The following is a 22188-nucleotide window of genomic DNA, read 5'->3' on the forward strand; positions in this document are numbered from 1 at the left end:
ATACCTAGAAATTTGGCTGATTCAGTTGATTTAATCATCATATCATTCAATTTAATTTGAAATTCTCTCGGCAGTATTTTGTTTTTGTTGAAATGTACGAATACCGTTTTCTCCGGAGATAGATCCAAACCCAGTTTGAATAGATTATTTCGAATTGTTTCTAGTGCACATTCCATTATATTTTTATCCTGATTGGGGTCTTTAGTTTTAAGGAACAAAGATATATCGTCTGCAAATTGGGAGACTGTTATAGCTTTCGGTATATTGCGAACAATGTGGCTAACGTATATAATGTAAAACAGCGGACTTAAAATTCCTCCTTGAGGAACGCCTTTATACAGTGTCCTCGGGAGATCTATGTTTGAATTAGTATAGATTAATCTCTCGTAGACAAGAAAAAAACAGAATTTAACGAGTTTAAAGGGGCACCCTATTTGTGCCAATATTTCAACGAGAATATCTGATTGAACGTTATTGAAGGCTCCAATCACGTCCAAAAAAATACCTAGCGTATGTTTTTTTTCATTAAAAGATTCTTCAATATACATTGCAACATTTGTTAGGTTATCCGCACAGGAAAAACCTTTCCTGAATCCGGTTTGTGTATCTGGGATAAGTTTTTCTCTTTCCAGCCACCAGCGAAATCTATTTGCGACCATGATTTCTAAGATTTTGCAGACACATGAGGTCAGTGCAATAGGTCTTAAGCTATCCGAATTAGGTTTATTAATAAAATGTATAAATATGCTTTTCCATTCGTCAGGGAATTCCATGCTATGAAACATAAGGTTAAAAATGTCAAGGAATATATGTTTTATTGGAGTGGGAAGCATATTAATGACTTCATACGTTATCCCGTCCGTTCCAGGTGCGGAATTATGTTGACGAGAATTTAATGCTATGCTGAATTCTATGAAACTAAAGTGAGTGTCGAATAGCGTGTTATTTTTGGTAACAGGGAAAATGTTAGGGTTACTTGGAACCCACGGTGGGCATAGTTTTTCAAGAGCAGCTTCAATTTTCTCTTTATTTTGCATATTTTGTTCAATACTATCGGGTCTAATTTTTATCCATTTGTTTTTAAAAATTTTTGCTTTTTCCCATGTATACTTAAGGTCTGTGCTAAAATTGATGGTCTCTGCAAATTTTCGAAAGCAGTCACTCTTTTTCTTTTTAAAAGTTTTTTTAGCTATGGCAGCATTCTTTTTGTATTCAATTAAGTCTTTAAAATCTAAGGTAAATTCCCATTTTTTTAAGGCAGCTTTTCTTTTTCTCTTTACCTTATCACACTCTGAATCCCACCATTCTACTGGATTGCTATGGCGAAATTGGGGATTATTCCCTTTTTTTGGGGTGCAGTCTATGATTGCTTGTGTGATTTTTTTAATGAGGAATTTATACTGCGAGACTGAACTTAAACTGAGAAAAGAATCTGTTTTGAATTCATTAATATTTTCAGCCATTGTATTTTTAAATTTAACCCAATTGGTTTTTTTGGTCTGCAACTTGAAAGTCTTTTTGAAATAAATTGCTTTTTGTACAGATAAATTAATACGCACTGGATAGTGATCCGATCCCCGGGGGTCTTCATCTATATTTAATACAATCTGTTGTAGAAGATTAGGAGAAGAAAAAACTAAATCAATATTTGATTTTGTACCTCGTCGCAGATCAATACGGGTTTTAGTATTATTGTTTATTAAAATTAAGTCGTAATCAGCTAAAGTATAGATGATTCTAGAACCATTTATATCATTTCTATTGCAATTCCACGCGACATTGTGGGCATTGAAGTCTCCCACCAATATGGTTTTATCATCTAATAGAGTATTACTAAAAACTTGATCCCATTCCTGAAGCGACAGATTTGTATTATTTCCGCTATTGCTCGGGGGCCTATAAACTGCAATGATATTAATTTTATCTTTAAGGTTAGTCAGTGTAATGCCCAAAACTTCAGTGGATATGTTCGGAATGATGAGGTTGTTAATAGCTTTGTAAGCTATAGTATTTCTAATAATGAAAATTATACCTCCTCCTCTGGCGTACGTCCTTCTCGCCGAAGCACCATAAAACCTGGGAAGCTAATAACTATGTGAGGAATGGTGTCGTTTAACCATGTTTCCACGCCTATAAAAATATCAATTTCATCTAGCATCACTCTAAGCTCCTCTAGTCTATTAAGAATGCTTCTTGTATTCCAGAAAACAATACGTATATCAGATTGAATAAATTGGTTAACTTTGTTGCTGGAATTATGCATTATGTTATTGTTCCTCTTGTCCTTCCAACGAACTAATATCTTCACTGGAAACTTTTAATTGTGGATTACTGAGTCTTTTCTTGATCTTTGTTATGCGACTTTTAATGCTGCGTTCTTTTAAATGACTATAGATTTCTGTTAGCATGTTATTAAGAGCTTCTATATCAGTAGTAAATTCATTAGCAATCATTTCGGTATTGGGATTTCCATGTGTTTTCACAAGGAAACTGAGTAATGTTTCATAATCGATTGGAAATCTATGACGATTACTTTCAACATGTTCCTTGGCAGGTAACAAAAGTTCATTTGTATCTTCAGTGGATACTTTTTTTCTTTCTTTTTTTGATTTTTTTGGTGTCTGTTGGAGTGCAGGAATGCGTGAGATTGCATTATTTTTCACTGTATCTTCAAATTCAAATTCTACGCTGCTGATATCAGTTGGACTGGTCAACGGCCTTTTTGAACCGATTGGCGTATCCTTGTTGATAATAGAGTTGTCCGACTCTATATCTGCGGCTAGTTCATCCTCCTGGAGTGTATTTTTTCTCTCTAACGAAAGAGAGGTTAACACTTTTGGTACATTGAGAGAGTCAGGCAATTGTACAGTGTGAGGTTCATTATTTCCAGTTGTTTTACAATATTTGGCCAGATGGCCCTCTTCTTTGCATATAAAGCATGTCAATTTTTCGGTGGAGAAGTAAATCCAGTACAGGGTATTATCAAAATTTATTTGCATTGACTCTGGCAGTTTAATAGTGTCTTCTGGGTTTACATAAACCTGTCTCCGGAAACTTAAAATATGTGCATAGCCCGGTTCGTTAATACCAGCTCTGATGCTTGTAATACGTGAAGTAGTTTTTATGTTTAATTCGTTGAGTTTTGATTCCAGAACGCTGTGTGGGATTATAGGACACACGTTTGATATTATTATCCTCTTTGATTTGGTGATCAGCGGCCTGATTTCTAGTACGTGGTTTCCAATTTTAACTGTTTCTTTATTTACTGTTAATTTATCTGCTTGTTCTTCACTACTCAAGTATATACATATTCTTCCCTGGGAAATCCTAGATACATATCTTATATGACATGGACCTACCTTATTCCCGATTGACAGTGTATATTCTCGTATAGAGATGCCCTCGATAGCATCTAAAACGATGGCTTGCTCCTTCTTCGGAAATTGCATTTTTTGAGCAACTGATGCATAAGACATTGTTTGTTGGGTTTCTTTTTGGTGATCCATTGCTGGCAACGTTGTATTTTTGATTTTTAATAAGCGCCCCTGTAGTCAGAGACACTTAAATGTAAACAACTTTGTAACAATAATTTATTGTTACGCCGCCCGCACAACTGGTTATTATTAATTTGTAAACACTCGCTATCTCGTTTGGTGACGTTCGACTGTCGCCGAGCACACGGAACAACTGTTTTTATTTATATTATTATAAATATTTTATTTATATTTATAAAAATAATTGATTTGATATAAATAAAAAGGATTTCAAGTTATACACATTTATATTTTTTATAAAAATCGATGTTTTTAAAATAGATATAAAAAAAAATTTTTAAAACTATGAATTTGTCAAAAATCGCTTAGGTGATGCTTAGAAAACTTAATAAACTAAATTTTAATAATAAATATGACCATAAAATATATGTAATAATAGGGTGCGGACCGATAGAACAAATTCACATTTTATTACATTTTTTACAATTGTAAGTTTGTCTTTGACTTAAAATAAAAAATATTTTTCTTTTTGATGTTTTCAGATACTTATTTATTCATTAATACAGTTGAAATTGTAAATTATCAAAAAAATGTCTCAAATTGCAAGTTTCGTATTTTTCCGCTAGGTGCCTCTTTAAAAAAGGCTCAGTGAAGACTTCGCCTTAAATCATACTTAACTTTAGATATTTTATAGACAGAAGAATGTGTTTTATCTTTTATTGTTTGGTTTAGGCAGGGTTTAAAAAACCATCTTTAATTTGTATTATTAGTTTAATAAAAACAAATAAATATGACTGACAAAGTTTAGTGTGCACTATTTATGTCGAATCTTCACAGTCTACCTTCACCCTTCGCCACAATGTACTAAGTGCAATGGAAGTGGGATTCGTAGTAAGAAGTTTGTGGATTTAGAGATGTATCTGAAAAAACTGAAACTTTTCAGTTCTTTGGATGTCTGTGATGCCAGAATAATATAGAAGTCACACATCACCCCAAAATAATTTATTAAAATATATTATTATTATGTGATTGTTGCATTGGTGCCCAAAATTAAGTTATTTTATTTTTATAATATTTATTAATTTATCACTTTGTATTAACCGCATATAAAAATAATTTAATATGTGCTGTGCAGTATTCCCTCGAAGTGAACACATGTTTTTAAAGGAGCGCGCATGAGAAATTGATACAGTTCACAGGAAACTAATACGAAATTTATGAATTGAAAATAAATATTGGTGAATGTTATTTTTTTTCGTTTCGATAAATGGCAATATTTCTATAATTGTTGCTATGAATCGCCGCATCTAAAAAAGACTTTCATGTATATATCTGGTAAGTCTATGTAATCTCAATGTTAGCCCTTTTCATTCTGTCTATTACCACACAATTTTTTGCGCATACGTGCAACATAACATTAGTGGCTAATATTAACAAAAAATTTAAAAAATTACCACATTACGTATCACTATCGTAATATAAATGGTGAATCCCTTAAGAAATGTAAGTTATTCTACTGGTAATAATTATTTTAACCGATCCCCTAAAAAATCTGCCGACCACCAAATAAATTCAAAGCAATTCATTATGTATCTGTCATATGGTTCAACATTTACAAAATGAAAAGGCAATAATTTATATTTATTCATATTTATCGTATCTACCAAATATGCCCGAACAATATTATTGCAAACTCGTAAAATTATTCGTAACTTTATTATGATAACATTTCCCAACCTAAACCTTACGTCAGATATAAGACTTAATATCAAACATTAAGTACATGGAAACGTAAGAGAAATGTAATACTTTTTAAGAGTGAATATTATATAAAAAAAAGTGTCATCTCACTGAAATAAGTCATACGAAACATTTTCAAGTAAAAATTCACAACATGCATTCCACAACATGGTGACTCCTAATAGAACAGACACATTCAGAAAACAATATAATGAAAATAATCAATCATTCATAACTTAAAATTGGGCATCACTGCTTTTAGATAGACAGAAAAAATATTATAAAATTGCATGTTTATATCATAAAGTCATAGTTTTTTTATATATAGGTACCTAATGAAATCATTCTAAAAATTCTTAGAAATCCAATTTCACATTATCGAAGGGTTAATGGTCGACTCTGCAATACTAATTAAATTTATATAGGTAATTAATTTATACAATATTAACATTTTGTTTGTATTAGGATTGCTTTTCTAATTGAAACTAACGTAACATTAATTGAATAATGATGTGTTGAATATTATACAGTGGATATTTTTATTTTGTGAAAGTTACAAAACAATATTTTGTAATACTATTTTTGAGTGGCGAAGGGTGGAGGAGGTATGCTGTTAAGATCCAACATAAATAGTGCACATTACACTTTGTCAGTCATAAGTATTTGCTATTATTGAACTAAGACTACAATTTACATGTGGTGTTGGTAAGTTTTTAAAAATCAATTAAATCCTGCCTAAACCAAACCAAAATAATTTTGGTCCGCTTTGGGCGATCAGATAAAATTGGGCACAATTTTTCATTCATACTTATTTCATTTCATTTATTTCATAACACATATTACACATGTTGTTGGTAAGTTTTTTCAAATTCATAAGCCCTGCCTAACCAAACCATAATAGATAAAAAATATTATTCTATCTCTATAAAATATGAAAAATTATATATGATTTAATGGCATAATTTTAAATATTTTATGGATAGACGAGTATTTTTTGATTATTGTCTGTAGTATGGCTTGGTTTCCGCAGGGTTTAATTGAATTATAAAAACTAACCAACACCATCTTTAAATAATTGTAGTCTTAGTTTAATGAAAACAAATACGTATGACTGACAAAATTTTGTGTGCACTGTTTATGTAAGATCTTAACAGCCTACCTCTGCCCTTCGCCACTGCTATTTTTATATTATCCGATCTGCTATATTGTTTATTACAATATGACTTTGTAATGTTTTTCACAATAGTTTTGTACATCTATGAAATTTCAGTATGTTCTTAAAATAAATAATTTGTAATATAGGTACACTGTTGATTATAATTTTATCACAAGTTTTATTTGTTGGAAGTGTACAATCCTTTGGAAAGAGTGTCGTTATTTGTCCTTTTTTAATTAAATGAAAGCGTATTTAATGCAAGTTCAACTATATTCTTGATCAACTAGTATTACAGCGTAATGCAGAACCATAAGAAAGACGTCTAACTTACAATACAAAAATCGGCGACATTTTGAATGAGAAAAACACATATTATTCTTATTAGACTGCCTTAGTGGAAGTGAGAAAGAACATGCAATGTATTTTTACAAATAGTTATCTTTTCTACTTACGCTTCCAAGTATGGTTCTGTATTACGCTCTTAGTATTTATTTATTACCTTTGTATCTTGAGAGTACGAAAATAGATGACATTTATTTTAAACAAATGGAAATTTTTATGAAAATAATATTGTCATTAACAAATCTGCGGTTCCGGGGCAAAAAATATTATATTGGTTTTGTTGCAGCTCAGATAATCGTACTTTAAATATATTATCACAGTTTTATCGCTGTAGTTTAGGAGTTTACTAATTTATCTATTTATTTTATATTAGTTAAGTATGATTAAATTCTTAGTGTTTAATATTATTTAAAATTTGATAAATCAGTGGTGCACAACTCACAGCCTGATTGAATGAAATATGCAAAAAAAAAAATCATAGGATATTCAAATAATTACCTAGATTAAATGCTTGCATCTGATTAGAGCAAACAATGAGATTGTGTCTCTTATCGAACAAAACCTACGTGGAATTGGCCATGATCTCACATTATTTATTACATAAGGTATCAGTATATATAATATAACAAAATATGTTTCGAAAAGATCTGATTTCCCTATTTTAGATGAAATCAAAATATTCTTTGTCGGCAATGAAATGTCAACAATCTCATTAGTGTTGACATTGAGTAAAATTTTTGTAAATGTACAAAATACAGGGTGACGTACGACAGGAGTATCTAGTGTGTACATATTATTAAATTAAAAATAACATGTCAGCACCCGGGAGAGAATATATTATTATCCTTGACACCTGTTCCCTGTGCCGTTTGCAAAGTTATAAGAAAATGGATAAATTTGTCATACTGAAAAGGTTGTCTATCACTGATTTAAGATAAATTGCCGTAACATGTTTTCATAGTATAAAAGCAGTAGAAATAAAATCTCATTTTAGTCAAAATGTGACTTAAGTTCTTTTGCCCTGGAAACGCATAAATACCTATTGTTCTTTCATTAAGTAATAAAATTATATACTCTTTTTCGATCATATACAAACATATAAATGTGCATAAAGACAGTTTGGTGAAAACTACAACATTTTTAAAAAATACAACTAGTACATTTAACTTCCATTGTTCGTTGTGTGAACACATAATATATTAAGTATATTTATTTTATTGTGAAAATTTGAAAGGTGTGTGCAGAAAAGATATAGTTAACACAAAAAGAAACGCAAAAAAATATAATCAGGTTGTTCGAAATCTTTTTCAAATTACACATTTATTACTGGAACAAAGCAACAAATAACAGCATAATTTGGGGACAGCTAACTGAGGCAATTTTGACACGCCATGTGTATAATGTTATCTTTCTATTGTCAATGAACAATAAAAATAAAGGAAAACATAGAAACCTAAATTTAATTTTTATAATAGTTCCGTTCCGGGCGATCTTAATTTTTTAATGATACACGGTTACAACCGATATAGTCAAATAGTTTTGTGATTGTTATCATCCACGGTAACAACATTTCAATGTGGAATACTGCTCTTCCCAAACAATGGTCTTTTTAAATAACAGAGGTAGCTGTGTCTAGTTTGAGAAATTGTACATTGTGAACAACAAACTCACTCACCCACCCCAGTAAACGGTATTTTTTTTTGCGTCATGAAAGAATCGTTGTCACTGAGGCAGTCGTGAAATGAAAAAGTTTGAAAACCACCGGCATAACCAAATACATGTGTGATAATAATAGCAAAATAATAGTTTTTCTTAACATTCCCGTAAATATGTAAAGTGATAATTATTACATATTATCTATTGCGGAAAAGTTTAATAATATGCTGTCATTTGTTGCTAAAATTCATTGAAGACTAAAACATATATAATTTTACAGCTAACCACACCAGGTTTGTTCATAGTTGGATAGTTAGAATATTTTATTTTAAATTAAACAACAAAGGAACACATAACAAGTGAATGTTGTATTTTGGTTCATTTAAAAGTTTAGGTTAATTTTATTGAAAGTGAGTGAGATTCATTATTAATATTGAAGATAAAAATAGAGATTATTTGCAATTTGGGAAAAGTGGGTAATGACATACTTTATATTATGAAAAAAAAAGAAATTTCAGTGATGTCATCGGTATTATGTGAGAGATACAACGACTCAAATATCTAAAACAATAATAATTACAATAATATGGAATCAAATTTTACGGAATACATAAAGAGATAATGGAGAACAACTAATATGCAACATCGACCCATGCATTTAGTAATTTTACAACATTGAACCATCTATGAGAGTCTTAAAAGAAGAAAGTGCGGTACATTACAGTGCTTAGGTAGGTACGTCAAAATGCATCAAAGGCAAAAGTATTACATTTACAATTTGTTAATATTTATCTTTAAAACTATATTATTTCAATAAATAATTACATCTCTCAGTTGCTCTACTCAAATGTCTACATAATGTCACTTTTAATTTTCACTGGTCACCGGGTCAATATATCACAATATTACAATGTCTGTAGATTAATATTATTATTATTAATTGCGTTGAAATTAATAATATATAACTAAACTTTGGTGGATAAAATAAAATTATTTAATATAACACATATAAAATTATTAATATATTGTTATAAATAATTAATTATTACTACCTTCTTTTAATTAGAATTTGATCAATATAAAAATGTACAAATTAATATTCTAATTAAATAAATCATAATCCGATACCTACTACAAAACGAGTGAAAGAAATACACTTTCGTGGCAACTTACTACTATGTATTTTTTTTTATTAAAAACCAACCACTTCCCTACTACCCACACCATAAAAAAATAACGGTACTCTCTAAATTTCATAGTGAAATTATAAAATATTACTAGTCAATGAGGAGGAATCAATCTTACCTTTCTGGCGGCGTTCGCTTTGAGATCTTGAGGCGAGGCGGCCATATTGGAAAAAGGAACGTCCACATTGAATTTGATGGAATGCAAAAGTTGGACGACTACGTTTGATACATTTTTGAATGACAGTTTTCTTTTGGCCGCATTCCCTAACATACTCCCTCCTAGGCACATCTGAAAACATAAATAATTTTTGTAGGTTATTCATATAATTATTATACGACCCCTTCGGTTGAAAAAATTAATAATCCGATCTTTATCCAGCACCAGTCACTAGAATAATGAAATTATACGAAATGTTTGACCAAAAACTATATGATATGAAGAAAACGTCTAGGCCAGGGACCCCAGCGTGCACGGGGGCTCAGGTTGCAATACTCGAGTGCGCTCGCAGCAAAAGGTTGATAAACTAAAATAAATGAATATTTTTTTACATATGAATTTTAATTTCGCATTACATATTTAAGAAATCTATTAAAATATGGAAAACATATTTGTATATTGACATTTGATAATAACACTTGGTGATAACTGTCAATTATTGGTGAAAAGGCATTGTATTAATTATAATAAAACATCTACGTAGTATGATGTACTTATTTGACACAATTTAATAATGATCAGGATCAGTTTCGCCCATTTTCAATGCGACACTCAACTGATACGAAATATATAATCTTTAAATTGGTAAAGAGTGTATATTTTATTCAGTTGAAGCGGACAAAACTTATACCGATCATTATTAAATTATGCAGAATAAGTACTGTGTGTGTTTTATTTTAATTAGTTTGATAGAATGTTAGATTTTACAAGTTGGTGCGAAAATGGATTAAACAATATTTCATCCTCAAAATAAATCGCCAAATTATGGGAAATAATTACAAGATAAAAAGAACTTTTTATATACATCGTTTTTAAATTTTCTGTTGAATCATATAAACTTGATAAAACTTTTTATTGTACTTGATAGAAATACTGAATAAATATAGAATACCGGAATGTCATTTTGACATTTCATATTGATTTCCGTAGTAACGCACATATATATTAATAATTTAATTGCTAGGACCTCCTTAGCAACCAACAATAATAACTATGCATACAAAACAGAATTAACTGAAAATGAATTCAATTCTGCTTAAAAATGGCTAAAAGTATTAAAATAATGCATTGTCGTCATGTTCTGATATATTCTAAAAGTATCATAATTATGTCTAGCTAGTCAGGAAATTAGTTAAAAATCGTCCAATACAAATCTTGGACAAACAAGAAAAAATTTATACTAGACACACAAGAAAAAATCTGTACCGGACAAACAAGAATACGAGCTAATAAAAACGTGGTAAAATACAACCTACCTAGAACTGCATTTTATTTCTCTCCGAAATCTTGTTAATCCTGATGAAAGTCATATTTTCTCAAACGTTTCTGTTTTAGACAATGAAAATAGTGGCCTGCAGTATAATTTTGATTGTTTCCTATTAACGTTCAAAAACTGTCTTTGCTTGATCAACAAAATAAGCAAGTAATAATTGCAAGTTGTAGGTATATTCTTTCCAATCTCTAAAATATGGAAATTTTAATTCAAAAATAGGTACCTCATCACTCCCTTCTCGATTATAAATGTGCTTCTTATCAAAACCAGTTGGTAACCATTAATATAGGACATATTAATTTATAGCTTGTGAGAATAAATAGGAGGAAAATAAAGAAAACAACAGGCGAGGTCAATAATTCTGTAATAAGCGTGTCAGTATTGCGATTTCTTTATTTTCACCACAAATACACACCTTTCTCCTTCTCGGTGGTGGTACAATGAAATAAGTAGTAACACTATGGTCCCTGAGGTATGCATTGCGCGTCCCCCCTTGTCCTGCCTCCACCTCGTAAGCTCCTCCAAGGTACTCTAAGGTTGCTTGAGTTATGTGAACTCGCCTAAAAATATATATAAATAAATTATTATAAAGTAAGAAATCCATGATGAATGAACTTATTTTTGTGTATTGAATTAGCATATTATTATGTTTATATTAATTATAGAATTCAATATATATACAATGCTATCTGTTGCCACAAAAGATATTATCGATCAGTATTTATGAAATAGTATTATAAAAATATGATATTGATGTCGGTAATAATAAAAACCACGTTAGAGTAGTTTCGAAACAAATTATTTATTAAAATTTTCTCTTTACTTCAAACCTTCAACAAGCACAGCTCTGTTTATTAAATTTAATCTTCTTGTAACTGTCAAAGATATAGTCAGTTATTAAAGTTTAAATGTGATTGTGAGACAATTTATTTTACAATGTAATGAGTCTAAATTTAATGTCAAGCAATGTTAAATTCTTACATGAAATGCTTATCAAATTACGTTACAATGTTAGCTATCGATTTTTGTATATTAAATCAAGTTAGGTATCAACTAAATTCTTTAATTACTGACCGACGTCACGGATCACTCCATTATTTAATTTTTATGAAATAGATGGAATTGCTAATAATTTCATAAACTATTTCTTTTATTCAACGAATAATTCACAAGATTTGAGAATGTAATATTCTAATATATTGAACATTACAATTTGAAAAAATCTTATGCATATACCCACTAGCAAAAAATATTTAAATTACGGTAGTATATACAAAATTACCTATTCAGTAAAATGATCTATGTAAGGATTCTGATATATGAATTCGAAAGCTAGTAATAATTTTGATCTAATCAATGTTATAAAATAATGTAATATTCATACCCTGGTTCGCCTCCTGCCTCCATATTATTTGCTAGAGTGACGTCATTACTCCATACATCGTATTGCCATTTGCGAAGTCCTAAAACTCCACAAAGTACTCTGCCAGAATGGATTCCAACTCGCATGTTCAGTTGCACGTCTGTGGCCTCAACAACAGATCTAAAAAAAAGGAATATTAACAACATTAATTTAATGAGCAGACAGCAGTGCAAAGAATATTTTTACTGTGCGACTATTTAGAGCCTACCTTAATAAAAATCATTCTTAGCTTGATAGCAAAGCCTTATTTAACAATTAATATTTATCATGACTTGTAAATACATCATTTAACTACTAAAATGTAATGATTGGCCGAAAAAATATATTAATGTGCGCAATTATCACAGCCTTTTCACATATTCAAAATCTAAAGGAAATTCGTCAATGACATCACAAATAATAATCTAGATTCCACGTGCGCAAGAAAAGCGTTTTTCAAGAAGCCTTGTTAGATTATTTTAGTTTATATACACATTTATTTTACACGTAAGCCGCCTGTGGCTCGATGGATAAGTTACCTGTCAATGGAGTCGTGATCTAGGTTCGTTCCGGCGGATGATAAACATTTTTTTTTAAATGTAAATACTGTTAGGCAGTATCATAAGTTTTCTCAACCCCTGATCATTATTTTAATAATATCCATGATTTTTGTTAATGTCAATAATTGAAGATTCCACGAATGTATAACAATTAATCCTATATAAAGCTCCCACACTAGTCACCGAAAACACATTGAGCAGTCATATTTTGAAGAGGCCATACCCACCACGCAAGTTTGTAGAGCAAGGTGATAAAAGGGTTTAACTTTAACTTGACAATCATTATTATTACAGTTTTATTTTATTACTTACGCAATTGCATCAATCATATCTAAACCCATCTCTACGCAGCATTTTGCATGATCAGATCTTGGCTCCGGCAATCCAGACACACAGTAGTAACAATCGCCTAATATCTTTATCCTGAGACAGTGATTATCCTGAAATAAACAAATGTTAGAATCAAATATTACATTAATATAAAATTATATCACACAAATCAAAATTGGAATTATTATGCAATTAGAATTAGTGATAAAAATTATTCATATAAAATCTTCATCAAAGAAAACTAGTACCCTCATTGGACTCATGCTGACTTACTGATACAAAACCGGTGAGATTGAGCTCAATGGAAATGGTGAGGAAATATAAAGAAGGGTCGGGTGACCTAAACTAAAGCGTTTAGACTTTGAGGGTATCTGAATGCAATTAATGTCGGTGATGAAAATATAATTCAAACAGAAGTTCAGAGTTGACTTACATTGGCAAGTTGATCGAATCTACCGAAGAGTTCATTGAGTAGCCTGACCAGCTCCTGTGCACTACATTGGGATGCCAGCACCGTGAACCCCACAATGTCAGCAAATAAAATGCTGAAAAACAATAAATACAAGATTCGTAAAATTCTCTAAATAAATGATGCAGATATCGTCCTTGTTACATATATTTCGATTACTATTCTATTGAGTTGACTCAGGTATTCACATGAACGGTAATCATCTGCTCTATAGCTGATATTTATTTAATTTAACAATTGCTCTACTAGGACCCTCTGCACTAAAAACCATTAGTAAGAATTGGTGAAGCATCGAAATCCAAAGAAATAATGCAGCTGCTACCCTGAACACAGGTGAACACCGTAAGAAGGTTGAACGAGATAAATTACGTGTTGGGGGATATCGAAGGTGTCATAAATTTTTGGAAGCTATTCAATTTAGTGTTCTTTTTAGAAATTCGGTTCTTGCATTTCTTTTTGTTATTATTATAATTTAAAATATATATTATGTGCATCGATTCTATTGTCCTTTAGTGTACACGCTGTACTTTACACTCATTATACTAGCCCTGGTCAATTATTTTAAATAATTTAATATATTGAATACACACTGCCATCTCTTAGCCGACTCGCACATTTAAACTCGTCTCGTCTGCAACATGTCGAATATGTCGATGTAACGTAATCGTTATTAACAAAACACACGTTATCTTATGGACCTTCGCATACTGCTGGAATAAAACATTTTACTTTGAAAAAAACATATGGCGTTGCTTGCAATAAATCGCATGTGTCTCGGGCTGCGAGTCGAAGCCGCCAGTGTTGCGGTTACGCATATGGATACGCTACGAATTGGTCATTCCTTTACGAGAGGTTACGCGCGACTGTCGCTAGACGCCTATGAGCGCGGCTGTCTTCATAAGCAACATCGGTGCAATGTTTCAACAAAGTTTGATTTATGGCTGTGTGGCAGACGAGGCGAGTTTAGATGTGCGAGCCGGCTTGGAATTATTGTGAAATACTTATTATGATTACACTAAAAAAAGATATTTTTATATTTAAGATTTATTTTAATACCTACTGGCATTTAATAGATTAATTTTAATACACATTCTAAAGAATACGGTAATTTATTATAATGAACAATAAACTTATTTTAATGTCATGGAGTAAATAATATTGAATTAGGCAATTATTGTATTTTTCCATTACTCACCTAACTTGCTCATGCTTCTGGATATAAATTTTATGAAACTGTCCTTCAACGGGCGATATGATGTCATTCTTCATCTCCATTGCAACGTGCTGGGGTAACACTGACAGCAGTAAACGTTCCTGCAGAACACAACAGTGTCATTAAAACTTCTTCATAAATAAACATTGGATTAAACAATCATGGCAGATTATATTATTATCCATTTATGTACTATGTAAATAATGTGAGTTATGATTTTGAAAATTTATACAAAATACCATTCTTTTGAACTGGTTTTCAAGCAAAAATATAATCATTTTTGATTGCCTAATTATGAATTAAATAAAATCATGTAAACACACTGATAATGTAAATATGGTGTAAATCTGAGACGAGATTCCAGGATTCATGGTAGTGTTTATATATTTATGTATCTGAATCCAAAGCATGAATTAATGTTTTCGCTGTGTGATTAAAAATCACTTTGCTGTAGTAATTGTGGTGAAAATCAATAATATTTTAATGACATTAAAGGTAGGTATTGAAGAAAAAAATTATTCTACATAGATAGAGCTTTTATAAATTTAAGATGAAGGTGAAGCGAAAAAATTATTACTGAGTTTAGAGTGAGTGATTAAATTAAATGCAGATTATTTTGATTATCAGATTCAGTTGTAGCAAATTTCACACATGCACATTTCAAATTATTGGCTAGGATTGCTTTAAGATAAATAATGCTTTGCATTGGTGTTACAAGCCTAAGCTAAGTTTTTTTTTATACGGTGGGCCATCATTATTTAATCACCTAAGCATATAGTAAGTAATCAAAGTAAGATGTGAATGGCATATCGCAATTTTTTTTATTTGTTTATTTAATGCATAATTAACACTACTAACACAAACAATATTAATCCATCGTAAGTTACCAAACAATTCTACGTTCTGGAATTGTTATCAAGTGTTGTAATATAAAAACTCTGTATTTACTGCAACTATTTTAAAAAATTGGCACTACAGTCTGGTCTAGACCTTAGCAGCCTCACGAATAAATAGATGTCTTATTTTTTAATTACCAGAAACAATTGTTTGGCCGTTAGCTATAATACAATGCTCTAGATCGCGTACATACATTGAAAAAACAACATGTGAATTTCCCAGAAATCAGATTTGACCCACTGCTTCAGAAGCCGATATTGCCATTCGACCTCGGCGGGCGCTGTTATTCCTTCTACTGTACTAATTCAATCTCAATGAGTGAAATCATAATAAATTAGTCACCAATTTTTCATTCTCGTCTTCCATCTCCAGGCGGGCCGCTATACAGTTCCTGGTGTCAAGGAAAGCTCGTCTCTGCGCATGCTCCATGAGATTGTGCATCAGGATGCCCACTACGTTCACGCACAGGAATACGAGAACGTTTGCGACCATCTGAAAGATTAAAAACATGTCTTATTCACAGTGCATATAACAATAAATTTTCATTTCTCACAATCAGGGAACATAAACATATTATTGAGAAGTGCATTATCTTCTGGGTGTGGTAGTAAAAAGGTAGAATAATTCTCGAGTGTGGAGAAATAAATATGTGATAAATATGTTATTTTCAACAGTTGTATGTATGCATTACACTCTATTAAACAGTTTTCCACGTAAACGAAACGCGCAATCAATATTAGTAATATTTGAACACATTCCGCAGATATTGTGTTTCCAGCATTGGAATTAGTGTGGACACTGTGGCGTTATAACACCTGTACATGTGCATGGATTTACTTGTACCAAGTGTGTACTTTAAACTATCGCGATTATAACGTTTACACATACAGTGTACGTTTTATAACTTTGCACTTTTTTGCACACTATGCGCATACGCCTCGTTGCCTGATTACCTCGCATAAAATTAGATGATATGATAATTATTTGTATTAATATATGTAGTAATAAATAAATAGACAGATAATATATGTAAAAAATATATTTTTAGAATAATATATTATATCATTTTTATCCTAGAGCCGGAGTGCAAAGTTATGAAGTATAATAATATACTCTAAAAGTGCCGACTGCCTCTCCAATTTCATTTTTCAACCCTAAGCGAGACGCGATGTTGTCATCATTATGGCGCTATTTCACGATGATCGGTAAACGTCAAAATATTCTATGCGGTATAGTTCTTATTTCTTCCGACAGGTTCGCCACTATCGTCGTACTGCGCATGTGCATCGCCATGCAAATTACCAATCATTGTATGAAAATTCTGAAGCTTCTGAACTATTTTGATTCATACATGCAACCTTGCAACTTGCAGGATAAAACGTGCATTTTTTTCTCAAGGCCGCGATAATAAGTACTGTCAGCAGTAAATTCCTGCACGAGTAAATGGGGTAGAATACCCCTGTCAGACGCTTCTGAAATTTCACGCGACAATTGGACCGTGTAGTACAGTAGGACGATAGTAACGAACCTGACGGTAAAAAAAACGAGACTCATTTTGAGATTAACCGATTTTCACGACCTGTCAAATATTGTCATACATTGAAAATATCGCGTCTCGCTTACTCCTGACGAATGAGATTTGCGAGACAGTCAGCACTTTTACATGTAAATAGTTATTTATCGCGATAGATTAAAATACACACTATTGGTGTAGGTAATTTAATCCATGCATTTGTACAGGCGCTATTAGTTTCTATAATATGCCTCAATTGTATTATTATATTTTTGACATCAGAATAATGTTGGTGTTAACACCTACTTTATAAAGAAATACCCTGGAAAAGGAGCGACAATAATAATTGGCAATGATTATTATCGTAAAGCTGGTTGTATCAAGGGCGTAATTACGATAAGAGAGAACTGGCAGATTATACCAATTAGATATAACGCCTACTTTCACGATTTCCTAAATTGGTACATTTTTGGCATTTCAGTGTAACACACGGATCATTTTCCTCCGAGCTCGAGTTGGCACTCGGCCGCCAGAGTAGCCTAATGAGGCGTCACATTGGTTCCGAAAGAATAGAGACGGCCCCGGGTCAATGTGCCAATGTACCAATATAATAATAATGCACCGGTATGCCGCGATAGCTAGGCTAAATGTAGTGTGACCGTAAAAAAATTTACAGTTTTTGATGTGCTTACATAGTTTATAAATCAAATTTACTCTTGCAACTCGAATGACTACCACGGAAAGGGAATGGGACGACTGGCCTCCGGACAATTGGACGCCGCACTGTCGTAGACACGTGTAGACGCGGTATTTTAATCAGTTTCTATCTACTACTTAGTAGTTTGAATTCATTTTACTCTTAAACATAATGTATTCTTTATCGTGGATTGAGAATTACCATGCCTAAGGCTTTATATAAAATAAAAAACTCTTTTTTCGTTGGAACTTAAACATATGCACGATTAAATCATTGTTTAAGTCTGCATATTTACATTCTCACCAACTATTAAATCATAATATAATCATTGAAATATAAATAATAATATTGAATATTTTTTTTAAAGTAGCTATAAGTACCTAACGTCTATTTATTTTCGAATTCCGTGGCGTCCAGTTGTCCGGTGCCGAATCGTCCTAGACCCCAAGGTCCTGATTTCGAGCAGAGGTTCTTAGAACCCTCATTTTTTAAAGGTTCGATTCTAGTGGAAAAATCGAATGTTGTTAAATTTGATCGATTCTTATACTTACCTACCTAGTTATAGGCAGAGCTGTAAATGGAACCAGAACCGAACCCCTTGATTATTTTGGAACCGGAACCATTAATTACAAATCTAGACAATCCAGAACCAGAACCCACCGAAAATGAAAGGGTTCCCAGGTTTCATCGTTCTATTAGCTTTGGTCACAATTCACTCATACTGGAGTAAGTTATTAAAAAAAGAGTACCACCTAATTAATATGTTATTTACATTTCTACGTAATACTTAATAAAAGGTTTTATACTAATGTGGTTGAATGCCTACAAATTGTGGTGTGCATATGCTTCACCTGGGAAGGGTGTATTGAAAAATAGTAGAGTCTGTCTTCTGAGATTTGAAATAAAATAAAATATCCATACTAGGTATATCTACAACTAGGTATGTGAGTATAATTATGTATGAATTTAGGAATTTTAAAGATCCGGAAATGAATCTTGAAACCAAAGCTACGACGTTGGGAATGGGACGATTTGACACCGCGAACTGGCCTCCGCCGATTGGCCTCCGGTAATTGGCCGCCGGTACAATCGGACGCCGGCCCAATTGGACGCCGACCCAATTCGACGCCGACCCAACTGGCCTCCGGGAGATTGGACGCCGCACAGTTGAATTAAATGCGCAAAGGAATAGACGTACGTTACGATTTGTTGGAGTAAATAAGCAAGTCAGTTTAATATGCTTCTATCTTCTCAGTAGGTGTACCTTATACATTTCGCGCTTGAGACATTTTTAATATAGATTGAGAAAAATTATTATGCCTGATGATGTTTATTAAAAGAAAATAATTCTTCCCTCGCTAAAACTTAAAGATGTGCATAATCAATTAATTTATTGTCTATACATGGGTACTTATTTATATTTACAACAAATATTTAAAATAATGTTAGATGTTAGAATGAAAATTACATTATATTTCAGCGTTTTATCGACTTAATATTATAATAAAGCTTAAATATGTATATTATTATGCATAAATGCGTATTTTAAGATAGTATGAAATTACAAACAAAATATTAAGTAAGTTATCTGCTAAGTATTAATGTTTCAGTAGTTTGATTGATAAACTACTTAGGTACTGGATGCCGGATGAAATCCCGAAGGCCGAAATCCCGAATGCTGAAATCCCGAATGGCCGAAATCCCGAAAAATGAAAAAATACAAACATCAATAATTGCGCAATTTTTGCAAGAGAGACAAAAACCCATTTTTTGTGGAAATATAAAAAATGTAAAATACAAACATCAATAATTGCGCAATCGTGAGCGCAATTTTTCTAAGAGAGACAAATCCCATTTTTTCGGAAAATGGGTTTTTCTGATTGCGCAATTTTTTTCAGGAGAGACCATTTTGTAAAACGAATGGATTTTGTGCATCTTACAAAAATTGCGCAATTCACGATTGCGCAATTATTGATGTTTGTATTTTACATTTTTTTTATATTTCCACAAAAAATTGGTTTTTGTGTCTCTTCCAAAAATTGCGCAATTATTGATGTTTGTATTTTTTTTATTTTTCGGGATTTCGGCCTTCGGGTTTTAGGCTTTCGGGATTTCGGCTTTCGGGATTTAGGCTTTCGGGATTTCGGCCTTCGAGATTTCGTCCGGCACCCAGTACCTAAGTAGTTTATCAATCAAACTACTGAAACATTTATACTTAGCAGATAACTTACTTAATATTTTGTTTGTAATTTCATACTATCTTAAAATACGCATTTATGCATAATAATATACATGTTTAAGCTTTATTATAATATTAAGTCGATAAAACGCTGAAATATAATGTTATTTTCATTCTAACATCTAACATTATTTTTAATATTTGTTGTAAATATAAATAAGTACCCATGTATAGACAATAAATTAATTGATTATGCACATCTTTAAGTTTTAGCGAGGGAAGAATTATTTTCTTTTAATAAACATCATCAGGCATAATAATTTTTCTCAATCTATATTAAAAATGTCTCAAGCGCGAAATGTATAAGGTACACCTACTGAGAAGATAGAAGCATATTAAACTGACTTGCTTATTTACTCCAACAAATCGTAACGTACGTCTATTCCTTTGCGCATTTAATTCAACTGTGCGGCGTCCAATCTCCCGGAGGCCAGTTGGGTCGGCGTCGAATTGGGTCGGCGTCCAATTGGGCCGGCGTCCGATTGTACCGGCGGCCAATTACCGGAGGCCAATCGGCGGAGGCCAGTTCGCGGTGCCAAATCGTCCTAGACCCACGACGTTTGAGTTAACGTGTGTATTTTGCAATTATTTTTTCACTGTTAAACACGTCGATGTCTCTTCGATTCCACTGTGTCCGGTCTTGTGCTTTCTGCACAAAACTGAGTCCGGCGACTCTTCTTTTATCAATCGTCCATATAATAGGGGGTCCTCCGATACTTTGAAGTACCGTTTGAGGTCTCCATTCCAGAAACTTTCATATCCATCGAACATCATACTACGAATGTGACCAACCCACTGCCACTTAATTTTTACGATATTTGTGGAAAATATACGCAAGAGCTGGTGAAAATATATTGTCCATCCACCCTTTAAAAACTCCCCGGAAAAATGGGCGACTGGTTGGTTACCAAAGAATTCTAAAAAATATTGTTATTATAGGTATGTTAACAATAGAATGTGGTGACCATAATATTATATTATGCTATACGAGATATGCGTAATATAGTATATTATAATATAAAATAAAATTTTACAACCCAAGTAATTTTATAAATATCTCCAATTTGTATACGCTAATTACGTGGTGACGTGACAATATTTCCAGTGAATATGTTACATCCCTATTTGATGGAAAGTATGTACCTATAATCCACTCATATATGTTATGTAGGTATGGAAAATAAATTCTTATTTTAAATTCATACTTAATGTCTTTTTAATCCGAGCAATGGGAAAAAATTAGCAATTTCGTACCAACGAGGTTTTACAAAAATATTAAAATATCGTTAGATATTATTGGGCGTTGACTAATGCGGTATTATATAATAATATTCAATCTCAATACATAATAATTATTATAAGCTTATTATTTTTATCTAATCTAAAAAAACAACCACGGGAGCCTGGTTGGCAGAACACCGGTCACAGATTCGATCCCGTGGCTGGTAAAAATCGTTCTGTTTGATCCAACGCCCAGTGAGTTGAACGAGCCTAATATAGCATTAGCTCTAACTAAGCTTAGTGGCATTTTTTTTACTAATACACGCACCACTTGGTTGGCGGTCGGTGATCAGTTGTGTGATACCCCCCTAGACATATGATCTAGACTATGCCTGGAATAGTTAAATCATGATTTTATTGAACCATTCTCCCATTGTATTTTCAGTATTTTTACCTATCATTCCATTTGATAATAATATGTATGCCCAAAGTATTCAAGATTCCTTTGCTTGACCGTACTGATAAGTTAGTTGCTCTTTTTCAGGTTTCTCATTACTACACTTGGTTCATCGACGAGGTGAG

At 32.1% G+C, this 22188-nt stretch overlaps 1 protein-coding gene across 7 annotated transcripts in view; it reads right to left on the reverse strand.

Moving 5' to 3' along the window:
- Positions 1–22188, reverse strand: part of LOC147064644 (adenylate cyclase type 1-like) — a 495388-nt gene that overhangs the window by 23106 nt on the left and 450094 nt on the right. For all 7 annotated transcript variants that reach the window (XM_085957482.1, XM_085957486.1, XM_085957485.1 and 4 more), the window contains 7 exons: positions 16279–16428; positions 15022–15140; positions 13791–13902; positions 13340–13467; positions 12450–12608; positions 11481–11625; positions 9694–9864 (listed from right to left, as the gene is read on the reverse strand). In XM_085957482.1, coding sequence (XP_085813608.1) covers positions 9694–9864; positions 11481–11625; positions 12450–12608; positions 13340–13467; positions 13791–13902; positions 15022–15140; positions 16279–16428 — 984 coding nt within the window. The remainder of the gene's footprint in view (positions 1–9693; positions 9865–11480; positions 11626–12449; positions 12609–13339; positions 13468–13790; positions 13903–15021; positions 15141–16278; positions 16429–22188) is intronic.

Source organism: Rhyacophila brunnea, unplaced genomic scaffold (genome assembly GCF_057557595.1).
Source record: "Rhyacophila brunnea isolate RB1 unplaced genomic scaffold, BYU_Rbru_1.0 scaffold_7, whole genome shotgun sequence".
Lineage (NCBI taxonomy): Eukaryota > Metazoa > Arthropoda > Insecta > Trichoptera > Rhyacophilidae > Rhyacophila > Rhyacophila brunnea.